This window comes from Sceloporus occidentalis, unplaced genomic scaffold (assembly GCF_023333645.1).
Source record: "Sceloporus occidentalis isolate IW3139 unplaced genomic scaffold, rSceOcc1.0.p SCAF_7, whole genome shotgun sequence".
NCBI classification, from domain to species: Eukaryota; Metazoa; Chordata; class Lepidosauria; order Squamata; family Phrynosomatidae; genus Sceloporus; species Sceloporus occidentalis.
Genome location: NW_028316987.1, coordinates 20,264,971 through 20,288,228, shown reverse-complemented (window position 1 = coordinate 20,288,228; position 23,258 = coordinate 20,264,971). Strand labels below are relative to the sequence as shown.

General features: G+C 42.4%; 1 protein-coding gene across 1 annotated transcript; it reads right to left on the bottom strand.

Moving 5' to 3' along the window:
* Positions 1 to 676: 676 nt before the first annotated feature.
* On the bottom strand, positions 677 to 22,327 carry LOC149309378 (uncharacterized). Its single transcript, XM_089532316.1, has 5 exons — positions 22,281 to 22,327; positions 16,953 to 17,010; positions 14,155 to 14,242; positions 2,606 to 7,761; positions 677 to 797 (listed from the first exon to the last, which is right to left on the bottom strand). The coding sequence occupies exons 1-5, from the start codon at positions 22,294 to 22,296 to the stop codon at positions 704 to 706; spliced, it is 5,412 nt and encodes a 1,803-aa protein (XP_089388442.1). The 5' UTR covers positions 22,297 to 22,327; the 3' UTR covers positions 677 to 703.
* Positions 22,328 to 23,258: the final 931 nt, after the last annotated feature.

Sequence of the window (23,258 nt, the reverse complement as noted above, 5' to 3'; positions counted from 1 at the left end):
TAAATAAAACCTGAGCTATTATGCTGCCACACCAAGGAAACATTGTTATGTCCTTCTTACCTCTAAGGCAGTGGTCCCCAGACTGTACTCCTTAAGAGATTTTGGACTTCAGCTCCCAGAACACGGCTGAGGCTCCTAGGAGCTGAAGTCCAAGATTTCTTAAAGGGTACAGTTTAGGGACCACTGCTCTAAGGCAAACAATTACAGATAACATTGGTACTTATAACCTATTCGAATCGACCTTGTTTCACTATTGTGAGTGTGTCATTGGTTCTTATCCCACTTTCTAAACACAACTTCATTTAACTGATCCATCACCTTTTACATACCTCCAAAACTTTCCATGTCTGCACATTAACTATAGAAGCAGTGGCATCAATATGGGGGGGGGGGGGGGGTAGTGGTATGGTCCACACTAGGTGACATCGTAAAAGAGAGTTAGCCTTCAATCTGGCCCTCTTCCCTCCTGTTGGTGGGGAGGGGAGAGGGTGCCCAACCCTGCTTCCTGTGGGAAAAACCCACTGCAAGGGGTCACCACTGCAAGGGGAAAGGAAGAGGTGAATGCACCTTTTTGGCTATTCCCCCCAGCTGTGCCACTCTTCTGCATAAGGTGACACTGGAGCTGGTAACACCACTGTACAGTAGTCATTGAATATGTTTATGGTATTTTGTAATCTTTTATTTCTTTAAATCCAAGTATTCACTATTTTCTTTCATTGCTAGTTCGCCGCTTTGGAGACATCTTTACATGCAAGTGCACAGACATCGGAGCTGTTCTCCTTGGTCCCTTTGGCACCCTGTAATATCAAATAAGAAGTTAGGAAAGATTTTGATCCCTCCATATTTTAGGATGCAGACTACAATTTTAGGATGCAGATACATGAAAATGGAAGAGCATTGCTTCCTATGGCTCACATATGCATTACTTTCTTCCATCTTTTGCTTCCAGTCAAACAAGGTTTTTTATTGTGGAACAACATATGAACCCATCAAAGTTGTTTCTTAAAGGCAAAAACCGGACAAGTGAACAGGGGTGTCCCTTTCATACTACTATGAACTCTCTGAATAAATTGGATTGAATCTATTAGGTTGAATCTATTAGGTCAGGTCCACAGAATGCTACCTGTAACATCACATGGAATGCTTCCTAACTAGAATGGATTCATTTATTCACTCTATTTTTACAAAGAAGCCAGGCTGCCATTGTCAACCCATTACATCCCAGCATCCTCCATACAATTCTCCCATTTTTTTCAGATTAGTTTTGCTATCTCTCAAGTCAACATAAAATAACTAATCAAATTCGCAAGAGGCAGGGTTTTTTTATGTGGGCAAGGAGACTCAATGCTAGGGAATACTGGGAAGTGTAGTTTTGTGAGACATTTAGCCTTTTCTGTCAGAATGCTCTGGTGCCACAATAAAATATAATTCCCAAGCACTGAGCGAGGTCAAGTTAAACCAGTCTCAGATTGGGTTATTGCAGCAGCATGGTTTGGACCAATGTTGGAATGATCTTCCTAGAATTTTCAAATTCTGACCACCTGGTTTTCTCCAAAGCCTAGAGAATGGTTAGTTAGCAGGGGTGCTCCCAAATCTCACACTTGAGGCTCAGAAAGGCTAACAAAAGCACCAAGTGTTCTGCCTCTTTTCTGAGCCTCAGAGATGCTCAGTGATTTACTGGGGAGATCTCTTATCCTCTGATGACAGACTGGAAGGGTAGGTGTTCTCCCTGACCCTGTTTTCACTTCAAAGAGGCCCATAAAGCAATGAAATGCTTTATTGCTCTCTGAGGTTTAGTTTGGAGCAGAGAGGCAGACTAAATAAAGGTTTTGTCCTGCAGCTGAGCCTCAAAGCATAGAGTAGGAATGGAAAGAATACTTTAAAAATACCCAAACACACATAAAAAGAGGGGTTTTAGCACTGAGGAATCCTGAAGAGAGGAATCCTGGACTGTCCAGAATCTTTGCAGTTCCAGACTCATTTGTTCAAATTCTGCACAGAAATATTATTTTCTGAGCAGATAATACTGTTTCTTGCACACAAAAAGTTGTTTTCTACACAGAAGATGCTGTAATTGAGGGCTTATTCTGCACAAAATATGCATAACATTGTTTTGCACAGAAAACAGCATTTTCTGAACAGGAAACAGCAATTAGGTTACAGTTGTAAACCGCTTAGACACTGCTTAGGCGGTATGAAGTGGTATATAAATGAAGCTTGTTTGTTTGTTGTACAGAAAATAACAATATTGTTTTCTGAACAAAATAACCACCTGTGAATTTTATGGAGAATAAATTGTAAATTGTGAATAGGTTTTAAAACTGTGCAGTTTTTGAAGACAGTAGGAAAATATCTGCACACTGAAGCTTAGCATGCTAGGGAGAAGGCTAATTTAAAATATTTTCCCTGAGATTCAAGTGTGGAGAGCATTTTAAACAGGGAGCTGTCAAATATTCATACTCCCCACCTATGGTCTCAAATGGTGCCATCCAGCAACTATTTCTAGATGGACTTAAACTCATTTATTTTAGATTTGAAGTTCTGATGCAAAATGAGAATGGAACATTTTCAACAACATTGTTTCACAGCACAACAGTCTCCTTACCTTCTGGTCACTGCATGATCATGCACAGTTGGAGTCCTATCTTTCACATGAATATCATGATGCGAGGTTTGTACCTGGGCCTCTGTACATAAGCGAGATGAACGCCATTTCTTTCCCCGGGGTATGTCAACAAATGAGGTTTGAACCTGTGCTTCAGTAAATGCAGGAGTTTTTGATTTCACCTTTGAAACTTTATCCAACTTCTTTCCTTCAGGTATCTTAACATCTGTAAGTTTCATGTGGGTCTCTTCTAGCTTTGTGAATAAACAGAACTCTTCTTCAAAGGAAAGGCCAAGCTTCGCAGTTTGCATTTGAACCTCTGTTTCCTCTCTTGTGGTCCACAATTCAAGCAGTGATTTTTGTATTGGAGCATTAGTCTCATCCAGATGGGCAGGGTCCACTTTTAAATATGGAGATGCAGGTGTGGGTGGTCGCTTTGGACTGGCAGTACCTGATGCTGCATATGATGGAATGGGAGATATAGCTGTGACTGACGGGACTGGAGAAGCAGCCACATGTGAAGGGATGGGAGATGCAACTGTGCGGGAAGGAACAGGAGATACAGCTGTACATGAAGGAATGGGGGATGTAGTTATATGTGAGGCAGATGACACAGCCATGCCTGAGAGGACAGGGGACACAGCCTTGACTGAGAGGACAGGAGACACGGCCATGGCTGAGGGCACAGGGGACATGGCCATACATGAGGAGACAGAGGATATGGCCATGCCTGAAGGGACGGGTGACACAGCCTTGCTTGAGAGGACAGGGGACACAGCCATGCCTGAGGGGACAGGTGACATGGCTGAGGTCAAAGTTGATATGGCCATGCCTGAGGTGACAGGAGACACAGCTGTGAATGATGAGACAGGAGACTCAAATACGGCACTTGGTAGGGTGGTATGGGAAGATTGCATCTGGGCATCAGGTTGTTCTTTGGCTTCCTGTATATCAAGCTGAGAGCTCTGGACCTTGATTTGTGATAGTGAAGGAGACTTTGGTAATTCAGTTTCAGAGCTTCCTCCTTGAACAGACATTGGCTTTGACACATCAGACAAGATTTGCTGCTCTGTGTGACTTTGATCTTGGAGGGAAAATTCAGCTGCTGTATCTGCTAAACCAAGGGTGAGTGGTTGCACTGGGATTTCAGCCTGAGTTGGGACTGTAAGCACTTCACTGGTTTGTGGCAAATAGTGCAGGGATGTTTGTATCTCAGCATCAGTTAGTTCTTTGGGTTTCCACATGTCAAGAGAGGAAGTTTGCACATGGGAGTCGATTTGGAATGCAGGAAGAGACTCTACCTTCTCAGGCATGGGTGAATGAACCAGGTTTTCATATTGCGGTTGGAGCGGAAGTACTGTGGATGCTGGCAAATCTATCCAGGAAGTTTGAATCTCAGCATGATTTAGTTTTTTTGCTTTCCATAGGTCAAGAAGGGAGGTTTGTGCTTGTGTGTCCATTTGCAACAGAGGAGGAGCCTCTAAGTTTGTCTTCTCTTCTAGATCCAATGAAGCCTGATGTTGAAAATCAGCTTGCAGGTGTGATGATCGCCATGAATCCTCAACAGGCATGTCAGTTTCAGAGGTTTGCACCTGAGCATCCATTTGTGACACAAGAGGAGGTTCTTCCTTTGCTGCTCGTAAATCAGGCAAGGAAGTCTGTACTTGAGTAGCCACTGTTTCTTTTCTCCTCCATATATCCGTGAACGATGTCTGCAATTCCAAATTAGTTTGTAATGGAGGAGAAGACTCCATTTTTGGTTCCAGAAACTGAAAAGAAGTCTGTACTTGAGTATCTCTTAGTTCTTTTTTCCTCCATACATCTGTCAAAGATGTCTGCAATTCCAAATTAGTTCGTAATGGAGGAGAAGACTCAATTTTTGGCTCCAGAAATTCTAAAGAAGTCTGTACTTGAGTATCTCTTAGTTCTTTTTTCCTCCATATATCCGTGAACGATGTCTGCAATTCCAAATTAGTTTGTAATGGAGGAGAAGACTCTATTTTTGGCTCCAGAAACTGGAAAGGAGTCTGTGCTTGAGTATCCCTTAGTTCTTTTTTCCTCCATACATCCGTCAAAGATGTCTGCAATCCCAAGTCAGTGTGTAATGGAGGAGAAGATTCCATTTTTGGCTCCAGAAACTGGAAAGAAGTCTGTGCTTGAGTATCCCTTAGTTCTTTTTTCCTCCGTGCATCCGTCAAAGATGTCTGCAATCCCAAGTCAGTGTGTAATGGAGGAGAAGATTCCATTTTTGGCTCCAGAAACTGGAAAGAAGTCTGTGCTTGAGTATCCCTTAGTTCTTTTTTCCTCCGTGCATCCGTCAAAGATGTCTGCAATCCCAAGTCAGTGTGTAATGGAGGAGAAGATTCCATTTTTGGCTCCAGAAACTGGAAAGAAGTCTGTGCTTGAGTATCCCTTAGTTCTTTTTTCCTCCGTGCATCCGTCAAAGATGTTTGCAATTCCAAGTCAGTGTGTAATGGAGGAGAAGACTCAATTTTTGGCTCCAAAAACTGGTTGTCAGATGTATGCTTTTCCAGATTGTCTAGTTCTTTTCCCTTCCATATGTCAAAAAAGGAGGTCTGCACCAAAGTGTTGTTTTGTTCTTTTGGTAGAGACTGAATTCTTTTTGGTGGCATCTCAACTGGAGAAGTCTGTATTTGGACACTGGTTGGTTCTTTTGTCTTCCAAACATCAAACAATGAAGTCTGTGCCTCATTATCCACAACTAATGGTGGAGGGGACTCTGTTGTTTCAAATGCATCAGTTTCAGTGATATCAAAGTTGGAAGTCTGCATCTGAGTATCTGCCAAGTCTCTTGCTTGCCATATTTCAAGCAAGGACACTTGTGCCTCTTTATTACTTTGCAATTGGGAACAAGATTCAAGATCCACAGTCTGAACCTCGGCTTCAGCTTGCAAGCGTGAAGCCCGCCACTTATTTCCAAATGGTATTTGAACATATGAAGTTTGTACCCCACTGTCCACTGTTGAGGGCCAAAAAGACTCTCCTTGGATTGTAGCCTGAGGGTCTGATGTCTGAACCTCTGGAAGTTCATGATACCGTTTGCGTATCTGATCTTCCACTTCTTGTGGTGTAACAGGGGACCCTTTTTTTTCTTTCAGTGCACCCTGATTTTCATCCCCAGCTTCAGCCAATGACAATCTTGAATACTTTCGGAAATCAGTATCTGAAATCTTCTCCTGAGCTTCCATATGTGACACAGAAGAAAGCTTCTTCATTAGTTCTAGGTCAGATGTTTGTACCTGAATTGTTCTTTTTGTTGTGGGCATTCCTGCAGAGAGCATTCCTGCAGAGTCATGCGCCGAAGTGGTGACTATCTGTGCTGAAGAAGGACGTTTCTTCAGTAGCTCGTCATTTGAGGCCTGGCCCTTGGCCCCACACTCTGACCAAGAAGAAGCTTTCCTCATTAATTCACTTGAAGGCTGAAGTAGAGGTTCAGTCACTGAAAGAGAAGAAGCTTTCTTTAGTAATTCAGTATGGGAATTTGGTTCAGTGGACTCAATCTGGGATAGTAAAGAAAGCTTCTTTAGCAGTTCAAGGGTTGATGTTTGGACCTGTGCAGTAATTTGTGGTGATTGGAGTAAGTGCCACTTATCCCATTCCCGAAGCAAAGTGTCAGATGTTTGTATAGCCGCTTCAATCAGTTCAGGTGGGAAAGACGTCTCTTCTAGGGCAAAATGGGCTCCCAGTCCACTTGTCACTGCTTCTTCTTTTTCTAACTCAAGCTTTGGCAGCTCTCCCTGGAAGACAGTGTCAGGTTCCTCTGTCACTGAAGTTAATGAGGTCTGTACCTGGGCCTCAGCTTGTAGTCGTGCAGCACGCCAGTCGTTCCCAGGTGGTATCTCCACAGGCAAAGTTTGCACCCCAGTATCAACATATAAAGGGTATAATATGTTTAATGATGACTCAGAAGGTGACTGCTTATTTTGGGCCTCAGTTCCAATGGAGGATGTCTCCTCTCTTTCTGACATATAGTCAGAAAACGAAGTCTGCACTTGCATGTCTGTTCCTGAACAAAATGGTAAGTCAACAGCTGAGGTTTGCATCTGGGTCTCAATTAACATTGGCAAAGAAGCAATCTTCTCTAATAGTTCAAGACAGGAAGGTTGTGATTGGGGGGAACTACTCAAAGACTTCCATCCTGGAAATGAACTAAATGAAGTCTGGGCCTGGGCCTGGGCCTGGGCCTGGGCTTCTTTGTTCTCAGGCAATGAAAGCAGAGAGGTTTGCACCCAGGCCTCTCTTTCTCCAGGTAACAAAGGCAGTGATGTCTGCACCTGGACTTCCCTTTCTCCAGATAACAAAGGCAGTGATGTCTGCACCTGGACTTCCCTTTCTCCAGGTAACGATGATAACGATGTCTGCACCTGCACTTCCCTATCACCAGGTAGTGAAGGCAATGATGTCTGCACTTGAACTTCCTTTTCACTAGGTAGTGAAAGCAATGATGTTTGCACTTGAGCCACTCTTTCTCCAGGCAAAGAAGGCAGGGATGTTTGCACCAGGACCTCCCTTTCTCCAGGTAATGAAGGCAGTGATGTTTGCACCTGGGCCTCCCTTTCTCCGGGTAATGAAGGCAGTGAAGTTTGCACCTGGGCCTCCCTTTCTCCGGGTAATGAAGGCAGTGAAGTTTGCACCTGGGCCTCCCTTTCTCCAGGTAATGAAGGCAGTGAAGTTTGCACCTGGGCCTCCCTTTCTCCGGGTAATGAAGGCAGTGAAGTTTGCACCTGGGCCTCCCTTTCTCCGGGTAATGAAGGCAGTGAAGTTTGCACCTGGGCCTCCCTTTCACCAGGTAATGAAGGCAGGGATGTTTGCACCTGGGATTCAGCCACTAGTACTCTTGGTAATTCAGTAAATGAGGTTTGAATGTGGGCATCTGTTTCAAATGGAGTTGGACACCGCAAAGAAAGAAAGGATGTTTGTGCCTGAGCCTCCATTTCCCTTGGTATGCTCGAAAAAGAGGTCTGAACCTGAACATCAGCTTCAGATGATGACTCTATCTCAGGAGTTGGTAACCCACTTCCAGAGGTTTGCAACTCAACTTCTCTGTGCAACCGTGACCACCGCCATCTATTTCCTTCTGGTATTTCCATTTTAGAAGTCTGTACCTCACTTTCAATATAAAGGTCTTCTTCTTCCTGTGTGGGGGAGAAAATATGATCACTTCCATCTTATGTTCAAAGCAAGAGTTGCCTTCACCTGTTGGAAGGAAGCCCTCTTTCTTATAGGCAGCCATGACATTCTCAAGTAGATACAATACATTAAGCCATAAGGATAGGTTGGAAGGAGAGGAATATAAATCTTAATAAATATTCTATTTGTGTTGCACTAGATTATTAATTCAGCAATCAATGTGTTACGTTTTTAACTTTTTAACTGAATTTTAAATATGTTTTCAACTGTTTTAATTTTGTGATTTAGTAGAATTAATTTCTAAATAATGTTTAAACTTTGGTATTTACTTTTTTCCTATATGCTGTCCTCGAGCAAGCAGGGATCACCAGCATTGAGGCCATGCTATTGAGGACGCAGCTGCGCTGGGCAGGACATGTTTCTAGGATGAAGGACCATTGCCTCCCCAAAATAGTATTCTACGGTGAACTCGCCACGGGTCAGCGTAAGAGGGGCGCCCCAAAGAAGAGATACAAGGACTCCCTGAAACAACATCTCAGGCTTGGCCAGATAGATCACCAACAATGGTCCTCCCTGGCCTCGCATCGGGAGGCATGGAGACGCACTATCCATGACACTGCAGCCTTCTTCGAAAGCTCACGCCGAACGAGCCTCAAAGAGAAACGACAACGCAGAAAGAACCGCAACCTGGAAACATCACCCAAGGAGACTTTCTGCTGTGCTTTCTGCAACCGGACCTGTTTATCCCAAATTGGCCTTTTTAGTCACCAACGCGCTTGTACAAAGCGCGGGATGAGTCCTTCCTGAATCTTCGTTCGCGAAGCAAAGCCAGAGAGATATGGAGCAAGAAATGCCAAATGTGTAAGATGGGTTCAGAAAACGTGGAGGCACTAAGAATCATATTGCAAACCTATATTGGATACTACAGTGCACCAAACAATTTCAGAAGAAAATTAGCCTGTATTTATAAATTATAGCTATGTCTTTGATTGAGTAGATCATGAAAAAAAAATGAATTGTTCTTAAAGAAATTGGTGAGCCACAACATTTACTTGTCCCAATGTGTAACCTTTGCTCAGAACAAAAGGCCACCATTAGGACAGAATATGGTGAAACAGAATGTTTTCCAATTGGCAATGCGGTCAGGCAAGGCTGCATTTTATCACCCTAGCTGTTAAACTTGTATGCTGATTGTATCATAAGTAAAAATGGATTAGATTTGGAGGAAGGAAGTGGGGAAATTGAAAGAAGGAATATCTACAATTTTAAATATGCGGATAGCAGAAAATAGCAAATACAGTCTGCCCTTGCCTTACGCGGAGGGTCCGTTCCGGATGACAAAAAGCATGTATGCTTGAGTCTCATTAGATATAATGGGGCTCGTGCATGCCACGCAGCATCCTAGTGGCTTCCACATAAACTGGAAGCCACCTATAATGAGCCCGCGTATGGCACAGGCTCACTGTACTTGGAACAACTATTGAAGAAAGTCAAGGAAGAAAGTGCAAAGGCAAGGTTACAGTTGAACATTATGAAAACAAAAATAATTCTCATAGATGATTTGCATAACTTTAAAGTAGACAATGGTCCAAAACCCACTGCAAAATAATCCAATTTGAGACTACTTTAACTGCCCTGGCTCAATGCTAGGGAATTTTGGGAACTGTAGTTTTGTCAGACATTTAACCTTCTCTGTCAGAGAGCTCTGGTTCCACAATAAACTACAATTCCCAGGATTCCCTAGCACTGAGCCAGAGCAGTTAAAGTGGTCTCAAATTGGATTATTTTTGCAGTGTGTTTTGGATGAATTAAGACAAGATTTTCCATACCTTGGCTCAGTAATTAATCAGAATGCAGAACTCAATCAAAAAATCAGAAGGAACTAGGACTTGGAAGGGCAGCCATAATGGAACTAGACAAGATATTGAATTGTGAAGACATATCACTGAATACTAAAGTCAGCATTATCCATACCATCCTATTACCAATTTCTATGTATGTTGGTGAAACATGGACAGTGAAGAAAGCTGATAAGAAGAGAATCCACTCAATTTGAAGTGCAGTGCTGGAGGAGAGTTCTATAGATATCAGGCTGCCAAAAAGACAAACATATGGATCCTACAGCAAACCAAACCTGAACTCTCCCTAGAAACCAAGATGACTAAGCTGAGACTGCTGTACTTGGACATATCAATGGAAGATATGACTCACTAGAAAAGACAATGATGCTAGGCAAAGTAGAAGGCAGTAGGGAAAAGTGGATAGATTCAACCAAGGAAGCCACAGTTTGCGAATTGAGCAGGGATGTTGATCACAGGGTGACTTGGAGGTCTTTCATTCACAGAGTGCCATAAGTCAAATTCAATTCCTAGCAGTGAACAAGAACAACAAGATTTTTTGCATTTTGTTTTTAAATTTTTGTTGGCTGTGTTGGCTCCCATACCAGGAGAAAAGTGGAATATAAATTAAATAAATAAATAAATACTAGTTAAGCAATGCTGTAGTCTTTGGTAGATATACAATATAAAACTAAGCCTGGTTAGATAACATTCCCTCTGCCCAGGGAACACTCAGCTTCTCACCAAACTACAATTCCTTGCATCCTTTAGTGCAGGTTTTGTCAATTGAAGTGACAGAATGCTAACATAATCTGACCACGGCCTGGAAGAATAACTGTCCCACAGCACCTTGTCTGTTTGACACAGCTAAAAACAACATGAGAGGGTCTTGGACCACCTTAAAGACAAATGGATTCATGGTGGCATAAACTGCCCCATTTTAGAATGCACTGTGTCAGATAAAAAATGTTTTGGTTAAGCTTCGGCTGCAATAAATCTACTAACCTTAAAGTTGCTACAGCAAGACATGTAAAAACACACCGTTATGGACCTCAACATGCCATTCAGAAGTTTGTTGCTTTGAAGAACAATATAGCTGTCTGGTATTAGTCTCAGGGTTCTAAACACAAGCATACAAGTGCATATAAAAGTGTACATGTTCATAACACCGAAAAGCTATGGAAGTATCAGTTCCCTGAATTTCTCAGTCAATGAATTTGAAACTGAATATATTTGAACCTTGGATCACCTCAGAAAACCTAGATCTCTGTTCCAGATTAAGAAGTATCCTCTTGAGTTTAGCAAGTCATTTTCTGTTGTGGCACCAATCAATGCAAATCTTTGCACAACAGTTCAAGACCTCTACTACTATTGTTGCTGTTGCTTTTCAGCCTAAATTTTAGCTGGCATTGTTTTAATTGTCTTTTTAACCAAGAGCTTTTTCAACTGAAAAAATGAAGAATGAATGTACAGGCTGAGTATCCCTTATCCAGAATTCCAAAATCCAATATATTCCAAAATCCAAAATTGTTCACATAGGTGGCTGAGATAGTGACACCTTTGCTTTCCAGTGGTTCAGTATACACAAACTTTGTTTCATACAAAAATTATTTAAAGTATTATCTATAAAATTACCTTCAGCCTTTGTCTATAAGGTGTATACAAAAAACAATGAATTTCATGTTTAGACTTGGGTCCCATCTCCATGGTATCTCATTGTGTATATGCAGATATTCCAAAATTGAAAAAAAAAATCCAAAATCCCAAACACGTCTGGTCCCAAGCATTTCAGATAAGGGATACTCAACCTGTGTTAAGTAAATCACATGCAAGCATAAGTTTTACTTGTTGCCATAACATCCAGAATATTCTCTTGCATTGTTTTTCTCCAAGAGATGTTGTGAACAACTGGGGATAAATGAAATCACATCAAGAATGTTGAGCAGATACCATTTAGACTTGATTTGTTAGATGGCAAGGATACTGGACTGTTTTATTCCTCTTTCAGAAGGACTGTCAGTTCATAAGCTTTACTTATGGCGGCTAGACAGAATTACATCTATTTCCTTGAAAAGAAGGGAAGCACTGCCATCATTCTTGCTGCTAGGTAGAAGAGGCTCTCCTTTTCTCTTCCTCTCTCTGGCCAAAATCCTATTTAACATAAAGGAGGCCTGGAAGGAAGGAATACAAAAGTGTAGGAAAGAGGGTGACAACACAATGGGGCTCTCCTGATGCCCCCATCTAGCCAATCAGTGGCTACTTGGACCAAGGAGGGGCTAAGCAGCAGCCTAGTGCCATCCAGCTGCTATTACACAACCTGGGGAGAAATGCTTCACAAGGAAGTACCGGATATCTCCTTGCATAACATCTCAAAATGTATTTACACAGGCACATGATTTCAGAGCCATTCTCCCCCTTAACAGAAGATGTAACTTCAGACAAGATTAGTGTGTACAGAGTCACAGCTTTAAAAGAGAGAAAGAGGATGGGAAAAGACTCCAAAGCCACTGGAATGTGATAGGGGAAAAACATCCTATCCAACTAATGCCTGTGACCCTGGTGGAAGGGTCGCAAAGAGATGAAACATGTAGTTGTGATGATAGTACAGTGTACCCTTAGTATCTGCTGGGTTTTAGTTCCAGGACTCATCCGCCCACCCGTCCCCCATGGATACCAAAGTCTGTGGATGCTCAAGTCCCATTAAATACAATGGCATGGTGAAATGGTATCCCTTATATAAAATAGCAAAATCCAGGTTTGCTTTTGGGAATTTATATCTTTTTGGAATACTTTCAAACCATGGATAGTTAAATCCATGGATAAAGAATCTAGATATGAAGGGCCAACTATACTTAATCCTGTTGCTGAGCACATAAGGAGTAACCAAATTATCCAACAATTGTACAGAATGTATAAAAGTGATTCTAACGTACACCCCGGAAAGGAACTGTAACCAAATATTACAGAGTGGAGTCCTATTGTGGGAAGTTTGGAAACAGAACATACTATACTTCCAAATGGCATAAAGTATATTGAGAGTTCAGAAAAGTTATATTTTTCAAATACAACACACTGAATCCACTGGGAGACCACCCCCATTGATGGTTGAGGATACTGAGAACTGTAGCCCAAAAACATTGTTGAGGATCTACACTTGTGTTAGTCAAGTTCTTAAAACTGAGCATTAAGGCAAAAACTGTGGGGGTGGGTAGGCTGACAGAGCACAAAACACATGTGACATTCACCAAGTGTGAGGAATAATTCTTTAATTTCTACCTTCCTTCTTTCCTTCCTTAACTTGACAGCCAATCATTCCAGGATGTTGCTGTGGATTTGGCGCACATTCTGAAATGCACAGTCAGTTCATGAAGTGTACAGCCTTATCACTGCCCCACACATGCAGCATGTATACATGGGAATATACCAAATCCTCCTTTGCAACTGTCCATTTCAGTGTCAGATCAACTGGAGCAATGACATTCTTTGAGGGCAGCTTGTCTATCATGACAACTGATCTACTAACTGCAGAGCTCCTAATGGGTTTCTGTGGAACCCAAGGCCTGTTACAGACTGCCAAAATAAAGCTGCTTCGGGTCTCTTTGGAGGTATGCTGTTTAAATGATACATGCGTCAGAAGAATCCGGAAGCTGCACCAAAGCCACGCTCCAGTGCTTAGGAATGGAGTGTGGCTTTGGCGCGACCTCCAGACTGTTAGGACCCATGCATCATTTAAATAGCATACCTCCAAAGAGACCCGAAGCAGCTTTATTTTGGCAGTCTAGGTATTCACTGGAACTCAGTTTCAAAGCCACTGGGTTACATAAGTATTCATTAATACAGGACAGGTGGGATTAAAGACTGGGGAGGTACAACAGTGCTGAGATATTTCTTCCCACCCTCTACACACCCATTTCTTTTATCCCTCTGCAGGTTTGCAGCATTCCAAAACAAGGCAAAAGCTCACAAAATCTCTTTCCCAGAGGTGAAAGTAAGTAGGGATGTAGGGGATGGGGGAGAAAGAAGAGAATTGCCCTCCCAAATAAGAATTCTGTGTCCCACCCACCCCCATAAAATAACCCTTCAGTCAATAATAATTATTATTATTATTATTATTATTATTATTTATATTCTGCTTAATCACTTGGAATCCAAGCAGATTACAACAATAAAAGAGGATACAGTTAAAATTCTAAAAGTCCCCACATTTTCAGCACTCCAAACACTGAAAATCATTCATACTTAGAACCTTTATTTTTACTGTGTTCATATGCATTTGGTACTTTGCCTGCCCCTTATTTAGCTGTATTTCTAAATGCTCAGCTGACGTTTTAAGTTCCTGCAATACTAGAAATTTGGGGATGAGGGAAAATTTCATTTGGAGGGGACACAATTCTTATTTGGGAAGGCAATGCCTTCATTTGCCCATCCCCTAGAGCTACACTCCTGAAAGTGAAGTAAGTGAACACCTTACAAGCAGTAACATCTCAGTTCTCCAGCTACCATCAGGTGTCTGAGGAAGTTCACTATCTACCCTCTTTCAACGGCATTTTCACTCAAGGCTTGCCCCTTCAGACAATGACTTACCTGGTCCTCTTCTGGGTCTGGCTCTGAGAAAGGCTTGAAGGGATGAGACTCACTGATATTAAGGCTGAAATAAATGAAGACATTGTCAAAGCTTGACAGGTAACCAAGGAGAGTCACCAAGACTTCCATTTACATGTAAGATTTAAAGCATTTCACTTCATTTTGAGGTTTTAACAATTTAATCCAATATTAATTTGATTTTATAAATCCAGATTTATAAATCCAACAAATAACAAAATAGGAAGCCCTCTGCCAGCCAGAATGAAGTTCTGGATTCAGGAACCATTTCTTTATGTATCATCAAGATCGGAGTGACCATCAGGGCTAAGCTGCATGATATGTTAAATCACATAATGCAGTTCACTCTTTCCCTTTTTTACCAGAGCCAACACGGTTTAGTGGTTTGAGCATTGGACTACAACTTTGGAGACCAGGATTTAAATCCCCGCTGGGCCATGGAAACTCACCGGGTGACCCTGGGCAAGTCAAACTCTCTCAATCTCAGATTAGGGCAAAGACAAAAAATCCTCTGGACAAATCATGCCAAGAAAACCCCGCAATAGGTTCACCTTAGTGTCACCATAAGTTAGAAACAACATGAAGCCTCACAACAACAGGCACATGTAGCTCCAGTCTGGATTGGGACCACTCTGTAATGGTAGGGGAGATTTAATTATCTTGCCTCTACCTAGACAGAAGCATCCAACAATCAATTAAAATATCAAGTCACTATAAAAACCTATCAATAAAATATATTTCTATATAGAATATTCTGAAGGAGACATTTTTTTAAAAAAGTACTTAAGAAACCTAGTTGGAAAAGAGGTTTCAGTTAGTTACCTAAAACCTCCAGCTTGAGCAGAACTGACAGATCTCACTAGGCAGAGAATAACCACTGAAAAACCTCTTATCCTACTAAAAGACAGACTCCTGTATACTCTGCATGCCAAGTGTCCCACATGTGGGCCTCACCAAACTACAAATCCCAGGATTCCATAGGCTGGAACCATAGCAGTTAAAATAGAATCGTAGTACTATAACTATATACTATGAAAGGGTCGAAGGAAAGGTTTGTCCATGTCATCCGCTGTTTCTATGAAAAATAAATCTTTAGAGAACACCACCCTACAAGACTACAGTCAATGTGTTCTAGATGCAGAACGCTCTCCTTTATTTATTTATTTATTTATTTATTTATTTATGGTATTTATACCCCACCCTTCAGCCCTAAAGGTTCTCAGCCGCAGACTAGAGCACAGTTGAGTCAGCCACCCTATACCCAGGTATCTTCCCACCATGGGAAGAATCAGACTAAAAAGGAACAGTGCATCTCCGTGTTCTTCCCGTGTTTTCTTGAAGAGGCACACAGAAAATATAGAGGGGGACACAGGGCAGTGCCAATGTCCCTGGAAAGACTTTGTACTGTGGACTGGGATGATCCATTCCAAGCCCAGCATATAGGTATGTATTGTATTAGAAGTTTATGAATTAGAGGGGGTTTTTAACGGTAAATGGGAACTATGATTAGGTCGGAGCTTGGAAAAGTTACTTTCTGGACTATTAAAAAGTAATTTTTCTTAGCTCTACTCAGCCACAATTCAACTTAATGCATTTGTTTAAACTTAGCACTATTCAGATCTCTACGATATTCCATGTTAACAATGGCAGAGAGGGGAACTTACCTACACAATAGATTTAATCTGGGTTAATAGCCATTTCACACGGAGGCACTTATAATCAGTAAAACATTGGCAAAAGGTTCCTGGAGTGTTCCTAAAGTGTGAAGGTGTGATAGCACGTCGCACTTCTAAAACGTCATTGAGGTGTGCCGTTTCTCTCCCGTCAATGAAGCATTTGCGGAGCAGCCATTTTTTTTATGATGGGATCTTCCGTTCTGCAAGAAATGGCTGCTCCAAAAACGCTTTGTTGACAGGGAGAAGCGGGATGCCTCAATGACGTTTTGGACGCATGACACACTATCACACCCTCACACTTCAGGAACGCTCCAGGAACCTTTTGCCCACGGTAAGGTTCCATGTGATAAGCTCCTGAGACTAAAGATAATTGTTAGCCTGCTCTCCAAAACTCAGTTCCTTGGATTCTTTGAGGAATGTCATGACAATAAAAGTGGCATCAAACAAATCTGTGAACTCATTTACAGTATGGAATACAGTCTGAAAGTTAACAACTGTTAATTCTATTGTTTAATACTTTCTCACACACCAATTAGTACAGCAGTGCCAGATCTGCATTTTCAGATTGCACAATTAGTTGCCACAATAGCAAATCAATAGCTGCCATAAAGAACGCAGAATATCCTCCTTTAAGCATGGATTTTTTTTAGTTCAAAAGAGCTAGCTCTAAATAAATAGTTCTTGCAAAATTTGTGCGACTTAAAAAATAATTCAAGAAACTTCTCTGCGATTCACAAGCTCCCTTACTACCACATCTGTGGTGGATAAGCATATAGTTATTCTGAGCTTAAATCTTTAGATGTTTATTGTTTCTCAGTTGAGAATTAACAACTTGCCGAATAGTTTGCTGGAAAACTGTGTGCTGCACTCACATAATTCCTCATCTGTAATACTGAAACATTTTCAGGTTTGGAACAATCATCTAATGCAGGTGTTGCTCAAAAGCACCTCCAAGCCTTCCTGTCCAATGCCTAGAGCTGATGGGAGTCGTGGTCCAACAACATCTGCAGTTTGTTCACCACTGTTCTAAAAGGTGCATAAAGCTCCATTTAATTCACTAGGAAAGAGGGGGCAGCTTACCATGTTGAAGACTGAGTTTCTGGTGGGCCAGCACAGCAGAAAAATTTTCTCCAGCTTCCTATAAAACAAATGGAAAGGATGCATCTTCACAATCAGACCATGACTCAAGCTAGGGTCTATAAACCTATCCCTTCCCTACTCATTGGCAGGTTTTCACTGTATCAACCAGATAGCTGTGCAAAGTTCCTGAACTTTATGAATTAACAGTAGGAAACAATAATGCAAAATGTATGTAGAGCACAGGACAGGGGATGCCCTACCAATGAAGATGCAATTGACGTAAGGTTGGACCCAGACTTTGTCAAACTTAGCATATCCCCACACTGTAATCAATGGAACTTAAGTTAGTCCAGACTAATATAGATCATTGACTCTCTTCAGCCTTTGCAGAGCTAGGACCTTTAGTTAACCCAAGCCTATCACATGGGGTCCATTTTTAATTTTATTATCTTTCTCTTCCTAGCAATCTTTTAAAGGGAAGAGTCAGTACAAATGCTGTCCTGGGTGCCTTCCAGCTTTGATCTGGCTGCCATCCAGTTGTGGGTGAGAAGGAACTATCAGCTGAAGAACAATGTAGTGGTCTCAACATAGGAACAGGAAGCATAGCAAGAAATGTACCTGCAGCCTGAATAGATTGGAAGTATTTTTCATTCACACTACCTTTTCACTCTAGACAATTCCACTTTAACTATGGAGATTTTCAGACGAAGGGGAAAAGCCGGGAATAAAAGGCATACTCCCGTCATAATCATGTGGTCGTGCTCATCCAGGACTTATCTAGGAAAGTCCTAGGAGTGGTTTGTTGCTGGAGCATTTCTGGATATTTACTGAGTCCTGGATGAGTGCAATGTTGTCTGAATATCTTCAGTATGATTGTATGATTATGCCAGGAGTTTGCCTTTTACTCACGGCATGTTCCCCCCATCTGAAAATCTCCAATGATTCCACTTTTAACTGTGACAGTTCCATCCTACAGAATCCTGGGGTTTGCAGTTAGGGAAGGGCAACTAGAGGTAAAAAGTTTTAGTCCCTTGTTGTTGTTGTTGTTGTTACTGTTGTTGTTGCTATTGTGTGTCTTCAAGATATTTCTGATTTATAGTGATAAGGCAAACCTATCATTAGATTTTCTTGGCAATATTTTGTTAAGAGGAGGTTTGCTATTGCCTTCCCCTGAAGTTGAGAGAGTGTGATTTCCTCAAGGTCACACAGTGGGTTTCATGACTGAGAAGGGAATCAAACCCTGGTTTCCAGAATCATAGTCCAGCACTCAAACCACTACACTATGCTGTTTCTCTTACTAAATTACAAATCAAAACATAAGACCACTGAGCTTTGCCACACTCCCACCATCTCTTAAAGCATTTTAAAGGGAAGCAGGTGAATGCCACGGCCCATTTCTGCCAAACGGTAGGTATGTGAACAGTGATGTTCCCCCCCCCTCCAAAATTAGTGTCATCTGGTGAGGTCCACACACCCCAAATACCCCTAGTGATGCAACTGCTCAATCATATGGAATTCTGGGAATTGTAGTTGGTTGTGGCACCACAGATGATGCCACAACCAACTACAATTCCCAGAATTCCATAGCATTGAGCCATGGCAGTTAAAGTGGTATCAAACCTTATTATTTCTATAGTGCGGAGGCAGCCTTACTCTTTGGAATGCTAGAAAACATTCCAGAAGTCCAAACGGGGTTAAGAAAAGGAAGAGGCACTAGAGGCCACAAAGCAAACATAAGGTGGCTAATAGCGTGCACAACTGAATTCCAGGGGAAAAAATCAACATGTGTTTTATAGGCTATAGCAAAGCAATTGACTGTATAGATCATGAAAAGCTATGGAACGCACTCAAGGAATTGGTGGTGCCACTACATCTGATAGTCCTGGTGAGATATCTATACCAAGGAGAAGAGGCCACTGTCATAATTGAATTCAGAGAAACAGAATGGTTCTCAAAAGAGAAAGGGGTCAGGCAAGGCTGCGCCCCGTCACCCTATTTGTTCAACTTGTATGCTGAAAACATCATAAGAAAAGCAGAGTTAGACTGAGAAAAAGGAGGAATGAAGACAGGAGGAAGGAACATCAATAACCTAAGGTATGTGGATGACACAATAATACAGGCAGAAGACAGGAACAGTTACGGAGGAAGGTCAATGATGAAAGTTTAAAGCAGGATTAATGCTGAACATAAAACAAAAATAATGACCACCAAAGAAATACATAAATTCAATATAGACAATTAGGAAATCAAAATACTCAGAGAATTCCCATACCTAGGATCAAATATTGACCAGTGTGGTAACTGCAGTCAAGAACTAAGAAGAAGACTGGGAATAGGAAGGGCAGCTATGAAGGAATTAGAAATGATCCTGAGGAGTAAAGAGATACAACTGACTATTAAAGTTAGAATCGTCCTGGCCATTGTATTTCCCATTGTCATGTCTGGATATGACAGCTGGACAATAAAGGAAGCAGACAGGGGAAAAAATCAATGCATTCGAGATCTGGTACTGAAGAAGAGCACTTAGGATACCATGGGCAGCCAAAAAGACAAACAATTGGGTCCTTGAACAGATCAAACCAGAATTCTCTTGGAAGCCAAGATGATCAAATTCAGGCCGTCATACTTTAACCACATAATGAGAAGGCATGGATCACTAGAAAAAATAATAATGTTAGGAAAGCTAGAGAGTAGGAGGCAAAGACTGCAAGCAAGATGGATGGACTCAATCAGGGAAGCCAGAGGCATGGGTTTGCAGGGACTAAGCAGAACAGAGGATGATAAGGAGTCTTGGAGATGTCTCATCCATAGGACTGCCATGAGTTGGTCAACTCGAGGGAAAGTAACCACAACAATGAAATGGAAAAGCTTGGAAGCGGGGAAGCATTCCTATCTGGGAGGGCAATGCCCTTATCTTGCCCCACACACACATTCCATGCTACCTTCCCTAGTGAAAATCTGGGCCATGAGCTGTATGCTAGCCTTTGGTTCTGAACATTTCTGTGCAGGTGGTGTTAAGGATGTAATAGCAGTGCTGATGAGTCAGTATTTTATTTAAACTTCATTTTACTGTATGGTGTTCTGACAGACAATAACATTTCTGCTCAAGGTTTATGGGCTTCCTCCACGCAAGATAAACATGCCTGTGCTTGCGACTATCTACATAAAGGATTGTCTTTTGTTTCCTACATTTCATATCTCATTTTATGATGGGGCTTGTACCCTTACTGAAGAATTTGGTAAGCATGTATATTCATGTGCAAGGAGGAGAGTGCACTAGTGCCAACAACCTCCATTCTCATGCTCCTCATATGAAAGTGACGTGTCTGAAGAGGACAGCCTGTATCTGTGTAGGCTCTGCACACAAGCTGGTTATTGTTTTGTATGCTTTCTGGCGCATACAAAGACCATCCAAAGGTAAAACAGTGTCCTCCCTTCAGTCATGTTGCTTTTGTGTGAGGTAAGGTTGGTGGTGTTAATGTACCGTACTCCTTTCTTCATGTGTGGAGCACAAATGAATACCAAATCCTTGAACAGGGCCTGTGTATTTGTTTGTGCACACATATACTGGAATGTCAGGATTAGAGTGTGCAACTGGAGTGTACAACTTGAGGCCTCAAAGAAACATGCATCTCAACAAGGCCTCCTTTTCCAGGACATATTCTACTTAAACCTTCTGTTCAGGAGGAATTCCCATCTGTATGTCACTTATCTGTTACTTCCTACATAGAGAGACATCTCTCATTAGAAGCATTATTTTTGCACCTACCACAGGTATAGGGAATACATTGTCCTCCCAGTGCTGTTGGACTGCAGCTCCCATCATCCCTCAGCATTGGCTCTTCTGTCTAAGACGGATGGGAGCTGAAGTCCAATTGCGTCTGTTGGACTCTGGATCCTTTCTATCCTTTGCCATGGCTGGGCTTTCATTATTCTGATGCTGAAATTCAACAAAAAACTAACACTGGAATGGATGGTGAAACACAATGGAATATCCTGGAACAGTCTATGGGTGAAGAGGAGCACTTCACAATGAAACACTGCAACAGGTTCAGTTTAAAGTGCCTACTTGTTGTCATATGCCTCCAAGTCATTTCTGACTTATGGCAACCATGATGTGAACTTCTCACGGGGTTTTCTTGGCAAGATCTGTTCCGAAGGGGTTTGCCATTTCCCTCTTCTTAGGCAGAGAGACTGGGACTTGGCCAAAGTTGCCCACCAGGCTTCCATGGCTGAGTGGGAATTTGAACCCTGAACTCCCAGAGTCCTAGTCCAGCATTCAAATCACTACACCATGATGGCTCCCGTGCTGAAACGAATATTACTATTATCCTAGTAACATTATACATGCCAATAATAATCTCAGTTTTATGAGTCTTCTTTATGACACCAAAATGGCACCATCCATGCCTCCAGAGTCATAGTCCAACACTATGGGCTATCATGGGGTTTTCCTGGCAAAGATTTGCTCAGAGGAGGTTTGCCATGGCCTTCCCCTGAAGCTGAGAGAGTGTGACTTGCCCACGGTCCCACATTGGGCTTTGTGGCCAAACCAGGAATCGAACCCTGGTCTCCAAAGCCAGAGTGGCAGAATGGTTTGAGTGCTGCACCGTGGCTCTGGTTCGAATCCTGGCTTGGCCACTGAAGAACCTTAGGCGAGTCACACTCTCTCAGCCCCAGAGGATGGCAAGGGCAAAAAAAAAAAAAAAAAAAACATAGAAAAGAAAATATGCCAAAAAAACCCATGATAGGGTCACCATAAACTGGAAATGACCTGAAGGCACACAACAACAGCAGCAGCAACAATTCCAGAGTCCTAGCCCTGCATTCAAACCCACTATGCCCCTAAAGAAACTATATAGTCCCCAGGTCCCCCTGAAAGCTTTTTGTTTTGATTGGATTTTTAAAATGCTGTTTTACTCCCTCTCTCTCTCTCTCTCTCTATATATATATATTGTGTGTGTGTGTGTGTGTGTGTTAATATATGCATACAATTTGGGAACCAAAAGTAGTGAAGAATGGCTGTTTCCTCCATCCTTTGGGCATTATTTTCAAGAAGTGTGTGTGTGTGTGTGTGTGTGTGTTGTAAACCGCCTTGGGTCCCAACTTGGGAGAAAGGCGGGGTAAAGCTTCATGGCTTTAGCCTGGAACCAAAGGCTCTCCTTGGTCCTGTGCCCAAACTTTCCCCTACTTCTCTAGTGGCTTCTTTGCAATTCAGCTAGACTGCCTCTGGCTGTGGAGGCTCTCCAGAGCCCTCAAAGGAGGGAAAAGGGGGGTCCCTTGGAGGCTGCCAAGCCCCAGGCCACTCTGCCAGCCCCTTGGGCTCACCTTTATTCTTCCCCATGGTTTCCAAACCCGGTTAAGCCCCGCATGTAGCTGGTAATAAGGGAGCAGCCGGGGGGCGCTGGCTGCTGGCTTCCCCTTGAGCCTGACACTGAGCCCCTCCCTCCAGCATCCTGGCAGCCTCCTCAGGGGGCGTGACGTCACCGAGAGGCTTTTTGACGTCACCCAGCCAGCATTCTGTACATGCCTCGGAGGCAGGGAGAGAGGTGCAAGAGGGAGGCATCGCCTTGTTGCTCCTTTGGAGTCTTCTCCCTCACCTCTCTGCAAGCACTGCATCCACACTGGAGAAATAATCCAGTTTCAGACTGCTTTAACTGCCTTGCTTCAATGCTATGGAATTCTGGGAATTGCAGTTTGTTGTGCACAACAAACTACAATTCCCAGAATTCCGTAGCATTGAGGCAAGGCAGTTAAAGCAGTCTGAAACCGGATTACTTCCACAGTGTGGATGCAACCTCTGTCATGCTTGCTGCCAGAATCATTTGGAAGGGGTCCCTTTTTGTCTTTTGTCTTTGGACTGCAACTCCCAGAAGCCCCCCCCCCCTCAGCCAGCTTGGTCAACAGTCAGGGATTCTGGGAGCTGAAGTCCAAACCATCTGGAGTTTGGGAACCACTGTCACACTGAAGCCAAGCAGTATTATTTTATCAGGGCTATATATTATACAGTCCTTATCCATGGATTCAAGCAGCCATGGCTTAAAAATAGTCCCCCCAAAAAAGTCTAAATTCCCAATAGCAAAGCTTGATTTTTTTCCCATTTGATGTAAGGGACGCCATTTTGCTCTGCCATATTTAATGGGACTTGGGTCCAAAACACACTGCAGAACTAATCCACTTTGAGACCGCGTGAACTGCCTTGGCTCAATGCTAGAAAATCCTGGGAACTATAGTTTTGTGAGACATTTAGCATTCTCTGCCAGAGAGCTCTGGTGCCACACTAAACTACAATTCCCTGGATTCCCT

Excerpts from the sequence above, each read along its gene's own strand:
- LOC149309378 (XM_089532316.1), bottom strand. Across the intron at positions 7,762-14,154 it reads GTCATTGTCTGAAGGGGCAA|GAAGAAGAAGACCTTTATAT; the intron begins GCCTTGAGTGAA and ends TCCCCCACACAG. Across the intron at positions 798-2,605 it reads GATCATGCAGTGACCAGAAG|GGTGCCAAAGGGACCAAGGA; the intron begins GTAAGGAGACTG and ends TTGATATTACAG.